The sequence below is a fragment of the Gorilla gorilla genome, chromosome 18 (assembly GCF_029281585.2).
Source record: "Gorilla gorilla gorilla isolate KB3781 chromosome 18, NHGRI_mGorGor1-v2.1_pri, whole genome shotgun sequence".
NCBI lineage: Eukaryota > Metazoa > Chordata > Mammalia > Primates > Hominidae > Gorilla > Gorilla gorilla.
The window spans coordinates 27456854-27472422 of record NC_073242.2 but is presented as its reverse complement, the minus strand read 5'-3'; the positions used below and the strand labels follow the sequence as shown (position 1 = coordinate 27472422).

Here is a 15569-nt window from a genome sequence, read left to right as displayed (position 1 = left end):
GTCACTCCTTCTCTTTTTCTCTTCTGGGTCTTCAGAATGTCTGAATGAAGTCCATCTTGGATCCTGGACACAAAAGATCTATGTGATTCCTTTGTGTTGGACTGCTAATATTAGCATGCCATGTCTTTAAAATGCCTGAAACTCCTTGTGCCTGTGAGCGGGTGCTGGTTGTGTCTCACCTGCCTTTTGTTCCTGGGAAGAAAGCCCTGTGTCCAGGGACCAGGGGTTGCCATTAGCCAAGTCCCCAGTTCCTCCCAGGGGAATTGCTGGTCACTGAGGTGGCAGCTTAAATGGGGCAGTAGGCCTCGCTCACCCTGGATGACGTGCGCTTATTCGGGTCTTGCTCTGCCCCTGTGGCTTTTGGCTTTAGCTGACTTGTAGTCTGGAACAGGCACCTTCAAAAAGGCAAATAGGAGCCAGAGGGATTTTAATAATAAAAACTGAAATTCTGAGCCTGGTAAAACTCTAGAACTGTGGGAAAGGCACACAGGGCTGGTGGAACTCCTTCCAGGTGGTCCCTTGGAATCACAAGGCACACACTACACTGTTCCGTCGTTTACCTGCCTAATCTCTTACCATTCTCCCCACAAGGCTAAACACTGTCACCAGCCCTAGTTTTCAGGCAAGACACTTGAGGCTGAGGGAGGTCAGCCACCTTGTCCAGGCCCACCCGACACAGCAGCAGGGCTCACAGCCAGCTCTGTGGCAGAGAGTCTGGCTTCCCCACCACGGTGCTGGGCTGCCTCTCCAGCACAAGGTTTTCCAAAGGAAAGATACGCACCAGGCTTAGCTCGGTGACCCATGACTATAACCCACTACTTTGGGAGGCCAGGGTAAGAATGTCACTTGAGGCCAGAAGTTCTAGACCAGCCTAGGTGACATAGCAAGATCCCGTCTCTACAACAAATAAAAAAAAGATCCGAGCATGGTGGTGTATGTCTGTAGTCCCAGCTACTCGGAGGTGAGGTTGGAGGACCGTGTGAGCCCTGGAGTTCGAGGCTGCAGTGATTGTGCTGCTACACTCCAGGCTGGGCGACAAAGTGAGACTTTGTCTCAAAAGAGAAAAATATATATATATATGTGATGGCATGGGGAAAGGAAAATGTGTCTGTGATTGGCATGTTGTGAAATAGCAGAGCCAGACACAGCTTGGGTAAATAAAACAGGGCTTATTTGCTGGGTGGATACAGAAGAGAGTCAGAGCAGTTGGGATTCACAGCAGAGAAATCAGCTATGCCCTGTGGGACAGGCAGAGCCGCAGATCCCATGGCCAGAATATCCGGAGAGTCACTCCAGGCCTGGAGGCACAGCCGCCTCATGCTGGGCCCAGTCTCAGCTGTGGCCCACCCACAGCACCCACTCTGGGTCATGGGTGCCTTGTGGGTCCTGGGGCTGATGATGCCTATTGTTCTGTTGCACAGAACAGCTCATAGTCCTCCGGCATCGCCCTCAGCCTCCATGGCCAACAACTGAGCCTCATGCTGAGAACCAGAGCAGGGGGCGCCTTCGCACGAGTCTCTGGGAGTCAAGCCATCGTGACCAGAGGGCAGCTTTGGGGCTTATCCCACATTAAGGGGGGGCCCGCCACCTTGAATGCCACTGATGTTTGTAATGCCTCTGCCCTGTGCTAGGTGCTGGTAGTACTATTCAGAATAACTCCCCTACTGGCCAAGTGCATCCACTGCAGGCTGGTAGCCTGGGCTCACTGACATCCTAGCTCTGCCACTCCATAGCGCCATCACTTTGAGCAAGTGCCTTAGCTTCCGCATCTGTGAAATGGAGCTTACAGGGGCCTGCCTGCCTTGGGGTTGTGGGATTTTATGGGTTAATTCATGTACCGCCCTTGGCATGGTGCCTGGCTCCCAGCAAGTGCTGGGTGGTCATGTTGAGGGATTGCTCCATGCCAGCCTCTGTACAGATGCTGTCTCAGCCATGCTAACATTAACCCCATGAGACAGAGAACACTGTCATCCCATTTTGCAGATCGGAAAACAAAGAGTCATACTTGGTAATTTCCCCAAAGTCACATACATGGGGAGCTATGGAACTTGAGATGGAAACACTTCTCTGCCTGGCTCTGGAGCCCAAGTTCATCCCTACCTTCCCTCCGAACGTTTATTCAGGAGGTAATTGTGCCATTTGTTGGAGGCTGCAATGGGATGGACGTCAGTTGCTCGACTAGTAGAGAGGTGAGGACGGTGAATCAACTTGGTGGGGAGAAGAAGGGTTTTTTTTGTTTTTTTGTTGTTGTGTTTTGTTTTGTTTGAAACAGAGTCTCACTCTTGCCCAGGCTGGAGTGCAGTGGTGTGATAATAGCTCACTGCAACCTCAAACTCCTGGGCTCAAGCAATCCTCCTGCTTCAGCCTTCCGAGTAGCTGGGACTACAGATGCACACCTCCAACGCCTATAGCTAATTTTTTGTATTTGTTATGGAAATGAAGTCTTGCTCTGTTGCCCAGGCTGGTCTCAAACTCCTGACCTCAAATGATCTGCCCACCTTGGCCTCCCAAAGTGCTGGGATTACAGGCATGAGCCACTGCTCCCAGCCAAGATCAGAAGCTTTGAAGACTATGAGGCTTTTTCTCTTTTTTGCCCACTGAGGTCATGAGTTTACTAGTACCGTTTCTTGCCTTCCACCCATGTTTATTTTGAGAGCTGTCCTGTGTATCTTTTCCTAGCCAATTAGCCTCTTAAGGAAGTTTAAAAGGAGAAGAAATAGCGCTGGGCCACTGGCTGAGGGCGCCTCAGGTCTGACTCCCCCAAGTGCTGTGTCGTGCTGCTGCTCAGGCAGAAGCCAGTGTCCCTGGCGCCACGCCGCTCTTCTATTCTCAGTCACAGGGATGTTTTGAATCAGGGGCGTCTAAACCAAAGGTTTAGAGCCTGGGCTCCAGAGCCAGACTGCCTGGTAAATGCCACCTTCTCGCTGGCAAAGGGGCATTTGTTTGTGTGAATTCCTCGGCTCCTTAGTGTTCTCATGTGGGACTGGAATGATCACCCTTACCTCCTCAGGCCATGGTGAGGGTCAGTTCATAGGGCACACAGGGAGCCTAGGACAGCATCCAGGATGTAGTAATGGATAAATGGTCGTAGTGTTATTAGGAGCCATAGGCTGCTCATGTGAGCACCATGGTGGGATGGGGGTTGGGAGGGGCTTGTCTAGAGGACAGTCTAGGGGGGAATGGCATGGTGGTCTTGTCTTCCTGTGTGCTGGGTGTGTTGACCACCAGCTGCTAGAGGTGCTGCTTGTAGAAAGGGAGCCTGGCACTGTGACCCCGTCCCAGTGCCCGAGCCTTCAGATAGTTCTTGCTCATGTCCACAGTCCCGAGAGTCTCCTTGTCCCCATACTTCCCCTCCTGATTGCTTAAGCCTCCCATTCTGAAAGAGAGGGATTGCAGGAGAGGGCAGGGCAGGGGCCTGGAGCACAGGGCAGAGCCAAGAGGGATGGCAGGAGCCCCGGCGGGGAGCCAGCAGAAGCCGAGGCTTCAGGCTTGCGCCGGGGCCTTAGATTGCCTCTAATGAAAAGCCGTGCCCTGGGGGACTTTCTGTTGCTGTGAGGAGTGGAGGGGTCAGCACAAGGTTGGTGCCTGGGGACCACTTCTGCTGGCCGCTTGCCCTAGGCTGGCCCCCCCTAGAGTGTCACCTGAGGTCTGTTGAGTTCCAGGCATCTCCTGAGTTCCAGGCCCTGAGATGCTTATTTGTGAACTTCAACTGCAAGCCACATGCTCTGCCCCCAGAAGAACCTCCTGCTCGAGTGGAGGTGGTTGGGCCTGACTTTCCTCGGACCTCAGTCTTCTGTGCTGTTGGGGATGGCATTTCACACTTCACGGGCAGGGTTCTGTACTAGGGGGCTGGGCTCCAGGGCCAGTGTCAGTGCCCACTCCTTGCCGTAGCACCCAGGATTCTGTGCATCGATGTGCTGATGAAAGCTGGTGGAGAAGCTGTCCCTGTTATTCTTATGACTACTGTAACAAATTACCACCAACCTAGTGACTTCAAACCACACAGATTTATTGCTATCTGAAATGGCTTTTGCTGGGGTAAAATCAAGATGTTTGCGGGGCAGTGTTCCTTCCGGAGGCTTTAGAAGAGAATTCATTCCCTGGCCTTTTTTAGTTTCTAGGAGGCACCTGCATTCCCTGGGTTGTGGTCCCTTCCTCTGTCTTCAGATCTAACAGTGTAGCATCTTCCAGTCTCTCACTCTGATCCTACTGCCTCTCTCTTTTAACGACTTTTTGTTGTTGTTGTTTAGTGTTTTATTTTGAGACAGGGTCTCACTCTGTCACCTAGGCTGGAGTCCAGTGGTGCGAGCTTGGCTCACTGCAACCTCGACCTCCCAGGCTCAAGCAATCCTCTCACTTCAGCCTCCTGAGTAGCTGGGACTACAGGCACATGTTACCACACCTGGACAATTTTAAAAATTTTTTGTAGAGTTGGGTCTTGTTGTGCTGCCAAGGCTGGTGTCAAACTCCTGGGCTCAAGTGATCCTCCCCGCTTTGGCCTGCCAAAGTGCTGAGATTACAGATGTGAGCCACCATGCCCAGCCTAAGGACTCTGTGATACTACATTGAGCCCACCCAGATAATTGAGGATAATCTTACCTCAAAATTCTTAACTTCACCCTGGCAACAGTGACCCTCAAAAATCCACAATGCCTTAATTTAATCACTTCTGCAAAGTCCCTTTGGCCATGGAAGGTAACATGTTCACAGGTTCTGGGGATGAAGACGTGAACATCTTTACAGGGTGGTTGTCCCCCTCCAGGTTGTCGTGTATCACAGGATATCTTGGTGTTCATGTTGGAGACCTATGACCGTGACTGAGTCATTTTTCCGTCACTTACAAGCTGTCAGGAGCTTGGACAAGTTATTCAACCCCTCTGTTCCCTAGCATCTTCATCCGAGGGTTGTTGGGACCAAATGAGTAGCTCATGTCAAGTATCAAGAAGTCCCCATTTTTCCTTGTACCTTTTCTAGTTCTTACCTACATATACATATATCTTTCTCTCGTTATAGCCGTAGGCACAAGTTTGTTATTTTTTTCCCATGTTTTACTTTTGTAGGTTGCAATATAGATGCATCACACAGTGTGATGATTTGAATGCACACACTAGTCCACAGAAAGTGAGGTGGCTGGTAGGTATGCCACCCCTCCACCCCCATTGCTGGTTTTTTTGTAGTATGCATAAGATCGCTCTGATGCTATAAAGAGTGCTGTAGTAGATCTGTTAGTACTGATAGGCTTTGCCTCTTTTTGAGTTGTTTTCTTGGAATAAATATTTACACTTGGAATCATTATAAAATCCCCTTGAAATGCTCTAGAAGGGTTATACAGCTCGTTTACACTGCTGCCACACCTTATTGGCAGTGAGTATTAGCTTAAAAGGAAAAAGATGTTTTTCATCCTTTTGGCAAATACTGCTTGCGTGCCTCCTGAGTGTGGGCCGTGTCCTGGGTGCTGGAAAGGGAACAGGAAGAGACAGGCACGTCTCCTGTTGTCATGGAGCTGGTCTCCAGCAGGAGAAGGTGACTGACTATTGATTTAACAGGACTAATAGCACCTCGTTATTCCTTCCATTTGCATTGCTTTCTTCACTCATTCTTCTAAAAACAAAAAGCAGCTTTATGGAATACATTTTCAGGTCTTGTGGCCCAAGATGAGCCATTTTTAAAAGTCCAGACACGGTGATGTGTGTGACCTTTGTGGGGATCTCTGTCTCTGCTGACACGTGCTGTGATATTTCGGAACCCCTCACCTCCCCCACGCAGCGCTGCTTTCACTCATTGCTGGAAAACCCGTGCTTGTGTTGCCAGGGACCGACGTCATGGTTCGGTGCCTCAAGCTGCTGAAGGAATTTAAACGGAATGACCATGACGATGATGAGGACGAGGAGGTCATCTCCAAGACAGTGCCTCCAGTGGACATTGTGTTCGAGCGGGATATGCTCACACAGACCTACGACCTCAGTAAGTCTTGTTCCCATGCCAGCTTGGATATGGATCCCGAGAATTTGAGTCAAGAAGCGCTTTGCCCACATGTCAAGAGAGAGCTCTGCTATAGAGAATGTAATACAATGGGAAGTGCCTTGGTTCCCCAGAAGGGTTTAGGCTTCAAGGTCAGATTGGAGTTTGAATCCTTGCTCTGCCATTTAGCCATATGACTTTAATGAGGTCTCTGAGTCCCATTTCCTCATCTGTAAAGCAGGCATCTTAGAGTTCTCCAGAGACACAGAATCAGTAGGAAAAATAAACATAGATATATGAGAGGGAGCTTATTAAGGTAATTGGCTCATGCAATTATGAATGCTGAGAAGTCGCACTAGCTCGTCTGCAAGCTGGAGGCCCAGGGAAGCGTCAGAACTAGGGAAGCCGTGGGGGCAGGTCCCAGTTACCTAAGGCTGGAGAGCCTGGAGTTCTGATGGCCAAGAGCAGCAGAAGAGGGGGCTGCAGCTCCAGAAGAGAGAGAGGGCAAGTTCGCCTTCCTCTGGCTTCTTGTTCTGTCTGGGCCCCTGGCTGATTGGATGGTGCCTGCCTAAATGGAGGGCAGATCTGTCCCACTTAGTCCACTGAGCTACACACCAGTCTCCTTCAGAAACACCATCACAGACACACCCAGAGATAAAACCTGACCAGTGATCTGGGTATCCCTTAATCCAGTCCCATTGACACCTAAGGTTAACCATCACATGGTGAAAGCATCCACACTAGCACATTATGAGGATAAATGACATCAAATTAAAAGAGCTGCTATAGGGCCTGGTGCATAGAAAGCACTGAGAAGAAGAAAGCTATTACTATTATTATTCAAAGGTTCAAGAGCTACCTGTTGTTTTCTAAGATTGGTCTGGAGTTACCACAGGCCCGGAATCTATGATGAATGGGCAAAGAAAACATTCTCTCCCATTCCTAACCCTTCCCCCAGGTCCCCTAACTTCTGTGTGGGACATCAGTGACCTAGTGTCACAGGTGGTGTGGCCTCAGGTTCCTGCAGGGAGGAGGATAGAGCAGAAGGTGAAGTGGCTGCAGGGGATCTGATTGAGCTGTTGGGTCGGCCCAACCTTTCTGGAGGGCTGTTTGGTAGCTCCCTTCACGTCCCTCAGAATGGGTTCCACACAACACAGCTGGGGAAATGCTGCCCTTAACCCTTTCTTTTTTCTTTTTTGAGATGGAGTTTGACTCTGTCACCCAGGCTGGAGTGCAGTGGTGCCATCTCAGTTCACTGCAGCCTCCGCCTCCCAAATTCAAGTGATTCTCCTGCCTCAGCCTCCCAAGTAGCTGGGATCACAGGCATGTACCACCGTGCCCAGCTAATTTTGTATTTCTTTTTTTTTTTTTTTGAGATGGAGTCTCGCTGTGTCGCCCATGCTCGAGTGCAGTGGTGCGATCTCGGCTCACTGCAAGCTCCGCCTCCCGGGTTCACGCCATTCTCCTGCCTCAGCCTCCTGAGTACTTGGGACTACAGGCGCCCATCACCATGCCCCACTAATTTTTTTGTATTTTTAGTAGAGACGGGGTTTCACCGTGTTAGCCAGGATGGTCTCGATCTCTTGACCTCGTGATCCACCTGCCTCGGCCTCCCGAAGTGCTGGGATTACAGGCGTGAGCCACAGCGTCTGGACTAATTTTCTATTTCTTTAGTAGAGACAAGGTTTCATCATGCTGGTCAGGTGGGTCTCGAACTCCTAACCTCAGGTGATCCACCTGCCTCGGCCTCCCAAAGTGCTGGGATTACAGGCGTGAGCCACTGCACCTGGCTAGCGCTTTCATCCCTACTTTTTAGCGTGTTGCTAGATCAGTATAGGAGCACATCCTAGTCATCTCTCTTCATTCTGCTGCTTATTTTTATGCGTGTACAACATAGCAAAACCTCCTTTATTCAGACTGATTTTACTAGGCAACCTCAAGCCTTTGGATGCATCAGGAAATAAAGAGGAAGATACTTCTTTTTTTTTTTTTTTTTTTTTGAGACGGAGTCTCACTCTGTCGCCCAGGCTGGAGTGCAGTGGCGTGATCTCAGCTCACTGCAAGCTCCGCCTCCCAGGTTCACGCCATTCTCCTGCCTCATCCTCCTGAGTAGCTGGGACTACAGGCGCCCGCCACCACACCCGGCTAATTTTTTTGTATTTTTAGTAGAGATGGGGTTTCACCATGTTAGCCAGGATGGTCTCGATCTCCTGACCTCGTGATCCGCCCGCCTCGGCCTCCCAAAGTGCTGGGATTACAGGAGTGAGCCACTGCACCCGGCCAAGAGGAAGATACTTCTGAAAAGTCAAAGGGCTTTGCAACCAAGTCTGCCTTGAGGCTCATGTGCTTTACTGCTGGGACTCCCTGCCCACCTCCCAGTTCCTAAGCCGGCTCCTTCCTGGATTTCTTAGTTCCAGTTTAGTAGGATGCATTTAAAGGGCCTCTGAGCGGCAGATATACTCACAATCCTGACATACACCAGCTTGTGACAGCCCAGGAGTAGACAAGCTACACACAGCAACAGCAGGGGCCAGTGGTCTGCGAGTCATTTACTCCAGGGCTGAGGAATACCATTTCCTTTCAAAGTCCTCACTTGCACGACTCTTACGGGACAGTGCAGTAGTCAGTGTCCACGATGCCTCTGTGTCTATCAAGAAATACTGGGAAATGAAGAATACACATTAAGAAAAGTTCTGAATTAAAAATTATTTTGATGCTTCTTAAAGAGGTCAAATTCATTGATCTGAAACAGTTCATTCATGCGAAAGGGCTAATTTCCTGCCGTTGGGTAAAACCTATTGGGTTCCTGCATTTTAGTATTTCAGCTGTTGATCACCTGACATTTAGTGTTTTAACGTGGGGCCGTGAGATAGTAAGCATTCAAACATTAGCTGTTAGTATTACTAGCCTAGTATAGTATATTACTCAGAGGCTTGGGAGGGAAGCACGCTTGGGAGGATAAGGGAGAGAAATGGTGTATGTTTTGTTCTGTCTGTTAATTTTACAGCATCGAAATGTCTGCTGAAAAAGTGGGCTGGAAACTGACTTGTGCAGAACAGCTCCTTTGCAGTGGTTTGGGTTCATGTGTATTGTTTCTCACAGTTGAGCGCAGAGGCACGAAAGGAATTTCCCAAGCTGAAATCCGAGTGGCTATGAATGTGGGAAAACTAGAAGCAAGAATGCTGTGCCGACTTCTTCAAAGATTCAAAGTTGTCAAGGTAACATCATGAGCCTTCCCCCAACACTCGTTGTCTTTGGAGGTGCTTGCAGTGTATTTGAGAACGAGCATCTCAGTCAGAAGACTCGATGGCCTGACATCTGTGTCAAGGAGGCAAATGGCCTCCCCAGGGCTGAGTGCAGTCCATAGCCATGTTATGTCTCGCCTTCACTGTAGTTTCTGTTTGTCTTCACTTTTTAAGAATTGAATGACTTACTATCGCAAGAACAAAAAACCAAACACCGCATATTCTCACTCATAGGTGGGAATTGAACAATGAGATCACATGGACACAGGAAGGGGAATATCACACTCTGGGGACTGTGGTGGGGTGGGGGGAGGGGGGAGGGATAGCACTGGGAGATATACCTAATGCTAGATGATGAGTTAGTGGGTGCAGCACACCAGCATGGCACATGTATACATATGTAACTAACCTGCACAATTTGCACATGTACCCTAAAACTTAAAGTATAATTAAAAAAAAGAATTGAATGACTTGTCAGCTTTGAAAAGTGCCAGGCATGGTGGCCCACACCTGTAATCCCAACACTTTGGGAGGCCGAGGTAGGTGGATAACCTGACATCAGAAGTTCGAGACCAGCCTGGCCAACATGGTGAAACCCCATCTCTACTAAAAGTACAAAAAATCAGCCAGGCGTGGTGGTGCATGCTTGTAATCCTAGCTACTCAGGAGGCTGAGGCAGGAGAATTGCTTGAACCCAGGAGGCAGAGGTTGCAGTGAGCCGAGATGGCGCCATTGCGCTCCAACCTGGGCAACAAGAGTGAAACTCCATCTCAAAAAGAAAAAAAAGTCAGAAGGTGATGTGGCCACCCCGGGAGCCTACTCCCATGTGGGGACAGTCAGCTGGGGCTGGCCACTGTCTGTCCACCAGCTTCAGACAAAGCAGTGCTCTCCAGGGTTCCACCATCCCCACTTGGCCCTCCTTCTTATGCATGTTACTTGCCTGGCACCTGGGGACATCGAGTTGGCCAGCTATGCCTGTCTGGCACTCTTATAATTCAGACCTGTGGTCTCAGCCCCTGACATGCCACTCTCATCTTGCTCACGATCTGGTCATCTGGCTGGAAGGCAGTATTATAGTCGGGTGAGTGACTGCAGCACACTTAGCCCCATCCCTGGCATGTGATGGTACCTAGATGTTACTCTTTTCCTATCAAAGGCCCTGGGAAGAGCCCCTTGCCCTGTTCTAGAAGTTAAAATGGGTGTGGATCACTGATGCCCAGTCCACAAATCCTCATGGCAGTGGCTAAGTGGAGCTTGCGTTCCACAGTCTAACTTTTCAGTCTGCATCACAAATGCTTACTGCTTACTGTCCGTTTTGTGTGGGCCACGTCCTGTCCCAGGCACTGGGGCTATATGGAAGGTTAAGTCAGGGCCCTGTCCCTGAGAAGCTCATAGCCTCATAGAGCAGACACACATTCAGGGTTGTACTTCAGAGAAGGATCTCTGTGGAAGGAAGACCTGGGGGATTACAGAGAGGAAGAGCCTGGAGGGAGCATCAGTGGTGCCCAACCCAGGGCCCCGGCAGTAAGACAGGAGAAACAGAAGAAAGCCAATAAGGAAATAGATGCCACAGACCACCTGAACCCCTGTGGGTATGACACCCTCTTTGCAGTGGGATAAACACATCTTATTCCCTCTAGGGATTCATGGAAGATGAAGGTCGGCAGCGAACCACCAAGTACATTTCCTGCGTGTTTGCAGAGGAGAGCGACCTAAGCCGGCAGTACCAAAGAGAGAAGGCCCGCAGCGAGCTCTTGACCACTGTGAGCCTGGCGTCTATGCAGGAGGAGTCGCTTCTGCCTGAAGGCGAGGACACCTTCCTCTCTGAGTCGGACAGTGAGGAGGAGAGGAGCAGCAGCAAGCGGAGAGGCAGAGGGTCCCAGAAAGACACAAGAGCCTCTGCGAACCTCCGGCCCAAGACCCAGCCTCATCACTCCACCCCAACCAAGGGTAGGGAGCACGTGGGGTGGGCAGGGGCTGCGTGCACTGCACTGCTGGGCACCTGCAAGAAACACCCCTTCAGTTCAGCAAACACCTGCGGTTGCCCTTGGTGCCATCCTAATGAGAGGCCTGACACTGTCCCTTGTACCACATCATCATGGGTTTGGAGGAGAGGGTCCTGTGGTATCTCCTGGCTGCTTGCAAATCATTTCTTCGTGGCACATGTTTTGTTTGCTTGTTTTTACTATTAAAGGATGGAATTTCATAAGCTTCCTCTGCCCCCTCCCTTCCAACAGTCTAATACTCCTCCAAGTTTTTAGTTTAGTTATAGAAAACTTTTTTTAAATGCATAGAGAGTGGTGCTGATGACACATTTGCAAATCTGGTACCCAGCTCTGAGCCCCCTGGGGACATCGTTAAATGTCCAGCTTAGGGAGGGACTCTTACTGGCATTTTGTAGGTAGAGGCCAGGATGCTGTTTAACATCCTGCAATACACAGGACGGACCCTGACAGCAGAGAATTACCCAGCCCAGACATCAGCACTGGCCAAGTGGAGAAACCCTGCTGCCGATGAGAGGCCAGAAGGAGGGGCCCAAGCTGCTGCTGGTCCACTTCCCTCACCTTTCAACTGACTCTCAGCAGAATCCTTTGGCCTGTGTGGGTCTGGTCTGATTGCCAAGCATGAATGCCCTCCTGGCCTCCCCCTTGATTTGTTCTATCTCTTCCCTCCACCACAGGTGGGTGGAAAGTTGTAAACCTACACCCATTGAAAAAGCAGCCTCCCTCCTTCCCAGGAGCTGCTGAAGAGAGAGCCTGCCAGAGCCTTGCCAGCAGGGACAACCTCTTAGATACCAGCAGCGTCTCAGAACCCAACGTGTCCTTTGTCTCCCACTGTGCGGACAGCAACAGTGGTGACATAGCTGTGATCGAGGAGGTCCGGATGGAAAACCCAAAGGTCAGTGCATGCAGAGGGAGGGAGTTGTCTCCAAGAAGGAGTCTGTGGCCTCATCGTTTCTGTGCTTAGGAATCACATGATCACAGTGGAATCATCCACAGCGAGAGTGCTGCATGACGAGGCCCGCCTGTGCTTCCCAGGCAGTAGCTCTGTGCTTATTTACACACCACCTTCACGCAGCCTGGGCCCTACGCAGAGATTGTCTGCATGGTTATCCACCCAGTGGCTTATTCATTTCCAACAGCTTATTCTTTTCAGTTAGATTTATTTTTGAGGGAAACCTGTATGCCTAATTTAGATCAATGGTTCTTACCCAGTTTTACCCCTTTTCTGTTCATTGGATGCCACAACTCTCTATGGAGTCAGGATTGGCATTTACCCATAGGAGACATTTGGCAATATCTGGAGACAGTTCTCAGTGCCACACTTAGGGAGGGGCTGCTACTGGCATCCAATAGGGAGAGGTTAGAATGCTGTTAAACATCCTACAATACACGGGACAGTGCTTCACAGCAGAGAATTTCCTGGCCCAAATGTCAGCACTGGCAAGGTGGAGAAACTCTGCTTTAGATAAATGGCCAATATCATTTGTCATAAAAAAGAAAGTAATCATAGAATAGACACAATAAAGTCAAAACTGTATTAGTACATTCCAGCCAGTTACTGTTATATATCAAGGAGTTAAAGACACAGTGAAGTCAAACCAGTACTTTCATCAATATAATTGGAAGGATTAAAAGACAGTTATTAAGGAATGTCTTTCCCATTATGTGATTCGGTTCACCTAATGCCATGTCAACACTTGTGACATAACAGTACCTCAGACACTGCCAGTGCCACCCCCTGTATTTTGGAAACACCGAGTAGAGAACGAGGCACCTAGCACGGAGTAGATGCATGGTCTAGGGTGGCTTTTGATGGTGTTGCTGCTGTTTCTTTATGTATTTTTTTAATTAATTAATTTTTTTGAGACAGAGTCTTGCTGTGGTGCCCAGGATGGAGTGCAGTGGTACGAGCTCGGCTCACTGCAGCCTCCACCTCCTGAGCTCAAGTGATCCTCCTGCTTCAGCCTCCTGAGTAGCTGGGACTGCAGGTTTCCTCTTCTGCAGGCACATGCCACTGCGCCTGGCTAATTTTTGTATTTTTTTGTAGAGATGGTTTCATCATGTTGCCCAGGCTGGTCTCAAACTCCTGGGCTCAAGTGATCGTCCCGCCTTAGCCTCCCAAAGTGCTGGGATTCCAGGCGTGAGCCACTGCACCTGGCCACTGCTGTTTCATTCAGCCCTGTAAGGTCAATGTGAGCTTTGGTCTGTGAGAAGAAAGCGAGGCCCCTAGGATGGAGTAACTTGCCTGTGCAGTCCCTACCCTACGCCGCTTCTCCCTTTCTGGAATGGAGGCTTGTGCTTTGGAAGTGTTCCTATGGCAGAGGTGATGGGGCGTGGCGTTGATTTTTTTCTAGACTCTTTCAGGCCTTTTCTGTTCATTGGATGCCACAACTCTATGGAGTCAGGATTGGCATTGTTTCTAACCGGAGAGGCCGGGCCTTCCAGCAGTGGAGCCCAGCAGCTCCCCTAGGGTCCCGCCTGCCTTCCTCCCTCTGCCATCCCCTTTGCGCCTCTGCGCATTCCCACCAGGTCTTAAAGTCCCTGACTTGTTTCCAGTTCAGCTCTTCCTCTCTCTGATGGAAGTCCATTCCCAGAGTAATGGCAGCACCATGGTCCTCCCCGCATCCTTGCTGAGAAGAATGGCCCCCACTGTTTGCAGGGAGGCTCTTGGCAGAGCACGTTCCCTTTGCTGTCCAGCAGCCCCATGGAAACTGGCTAGATTCACTCACGTGGTTTTCCCCCAAACTTTTCACCCTGAAGCACAAGGGTGAACAAAAGACTTTCTGCCCCTCTTGGGACTCTTCTTGAATCTTTGATTCTTTCCCCCTTCAGCAAAGAACTGTGTCTTGCCTGGAGCTCCCACAGTGGGCAGGGAAGTGGGCTGGGGCCTGGCCGTTCAGACACCATCACCGAGTGACCTCCTTGGGCGCTTTCTCATTTCCTGAAAGTGCTACTCCCAGCTGGGAGGTGACAAGCAGAACATGCCCTGGGGCTACCATAAGGCATTGACTTGGGTCCAGTGATTCACAAGATGTGTATTAGAGTTAGGATTTCTTTTCCATATAGGGTTCACATTTGGGCTTTCACATTTTGATCCAGTGTTGGGTGAAACAGGTTCATTTTAAGCTCATTAAGAGAGAAAGACATTACAAGAGAAGCAGACAATTTAGCGGGGATAAAAGAGGAAGCACAGATCCACTCATCCTAATTTTCCTGGAGGAAACCTGTTCTGAACTCAAGAGCCCCCCTCTACCTCATGTCACTTTTTGCCCAGAGACTTCCCTGGTTTTTTCCATCTGGAGTCAGAGGCCCCATCCTGGCACGTTCACTCCCCATGAGACACTGGAAAGTTAGCCACACAGAGCCCTGGTTTCTTCTTCTGTAAAATGGGAACTATGATGATAAAAGTGTTAAGAGTTTTTGATGAAAAAAGCCCAACAATACCTGGCATGTAATTGTCCGTACATCAGTTTCTTCCATTCCTCTGTGGGAGAACCAAGGGGGAATTGAGGGAACGCCTTCCACCTTTTCAGGAGTTGCTGGAGTAGATGCCTCTGATTTCTGTCCTGAAACCAGCTGATCTTCATAAAGTGGTCCGGGGTCCTCTGCTGGCCAATGTCTTTGATTTTCAAAGCATTGAGATGGTAGAGTAGTGGGATTCTATGTAGGAGAACAGGCTTCTTGGCTTCCCTTCTTGAAAGATGGGAGTAGACGTTTCTTGAAGAGGGCCAGTGCACCCACAGGAGTGGTGTGTGGCCCCCAAGCCTTGCTGAGCCCATTGCATCTTGTGCTTTCGGTCTCTGTTCTAGGAGAGTAGCAGTTCCCTGAAGACTGGGAGGCACAGCTCAGGCCAAGACAAACCACACGAAACTTACCGACTGCTGAAACGCAGGAATCTGATCATAGAAGCTGTCACCAATCTTCGCTTAATCGAGAGTTTATTCACGTAAGGAGCTGTCTGTCTGTCTGTCTGTTTGCACTAACAGTAATCCTCCTACCAGTTGGTCATCACAAGCCACGGACACCACTGAGGGGCATTCAAATCTCTGTCCCACTGTGTAGATTCTCATCTCGTTCCTTTGCGGTAGGGAGGATTTAGAGTTTACTCTTATTCAAAAGGAGCAGATACTGAGGAATATCAGCATGCTAGACAGAAAGAAAATGACTGAGCAGGAAGCAGAAGTCACAGGGAAAGTGCGTTCGTCTTTTCCTTACCTGGAAGATGGTTGCTCCAGAAGGGCTATGGAGACACTTAAGCGGGTAGTAGCATTACTTCCAGACTTTTAGTTCTCCGTGGTGCATTTTGCGCAAATAGAGTCTTCTAGAGGAGAAAAAACAAGAGACACAAGTAGAGCTTCTG

The 15569-nt window shown here is 49.8% G+C and overlaps 1 protein-coding gene across 2 annotated transcripts in view; it reads left to right on the top strand.

Moving 5' to 3' along the window:
* The window catches only part of GTF3C1 (general transcription factor IIIC subunit 1), a 91379-nt gene that overhangs the window by 32269 nt on the left and 43541 nt on the right, over positions 1-15569 (top strand). For both annotated transcript variants that reach the window (XM_019012586.4, XM_019012587.4), the window contains exons 7-11: positions 5812-5964; positions 9064-9179; positions 10847-11156; positions 11887-12104; positions 15019-15155. In XM_019012586.4, coding sequence (XP_018868131.4) covers positions 5812-5964; positions 9064-9179; positions 10847-11156; positions 11887-12104; positions 15019-15155 — 934 coding nt within the window. The remainder of the gene's footprint in view (positions 1-5811; positions 5965-9063; positions 9180-10846; positions 11157-11886; positions 12105-15018; positions 15156-15569) is intronic.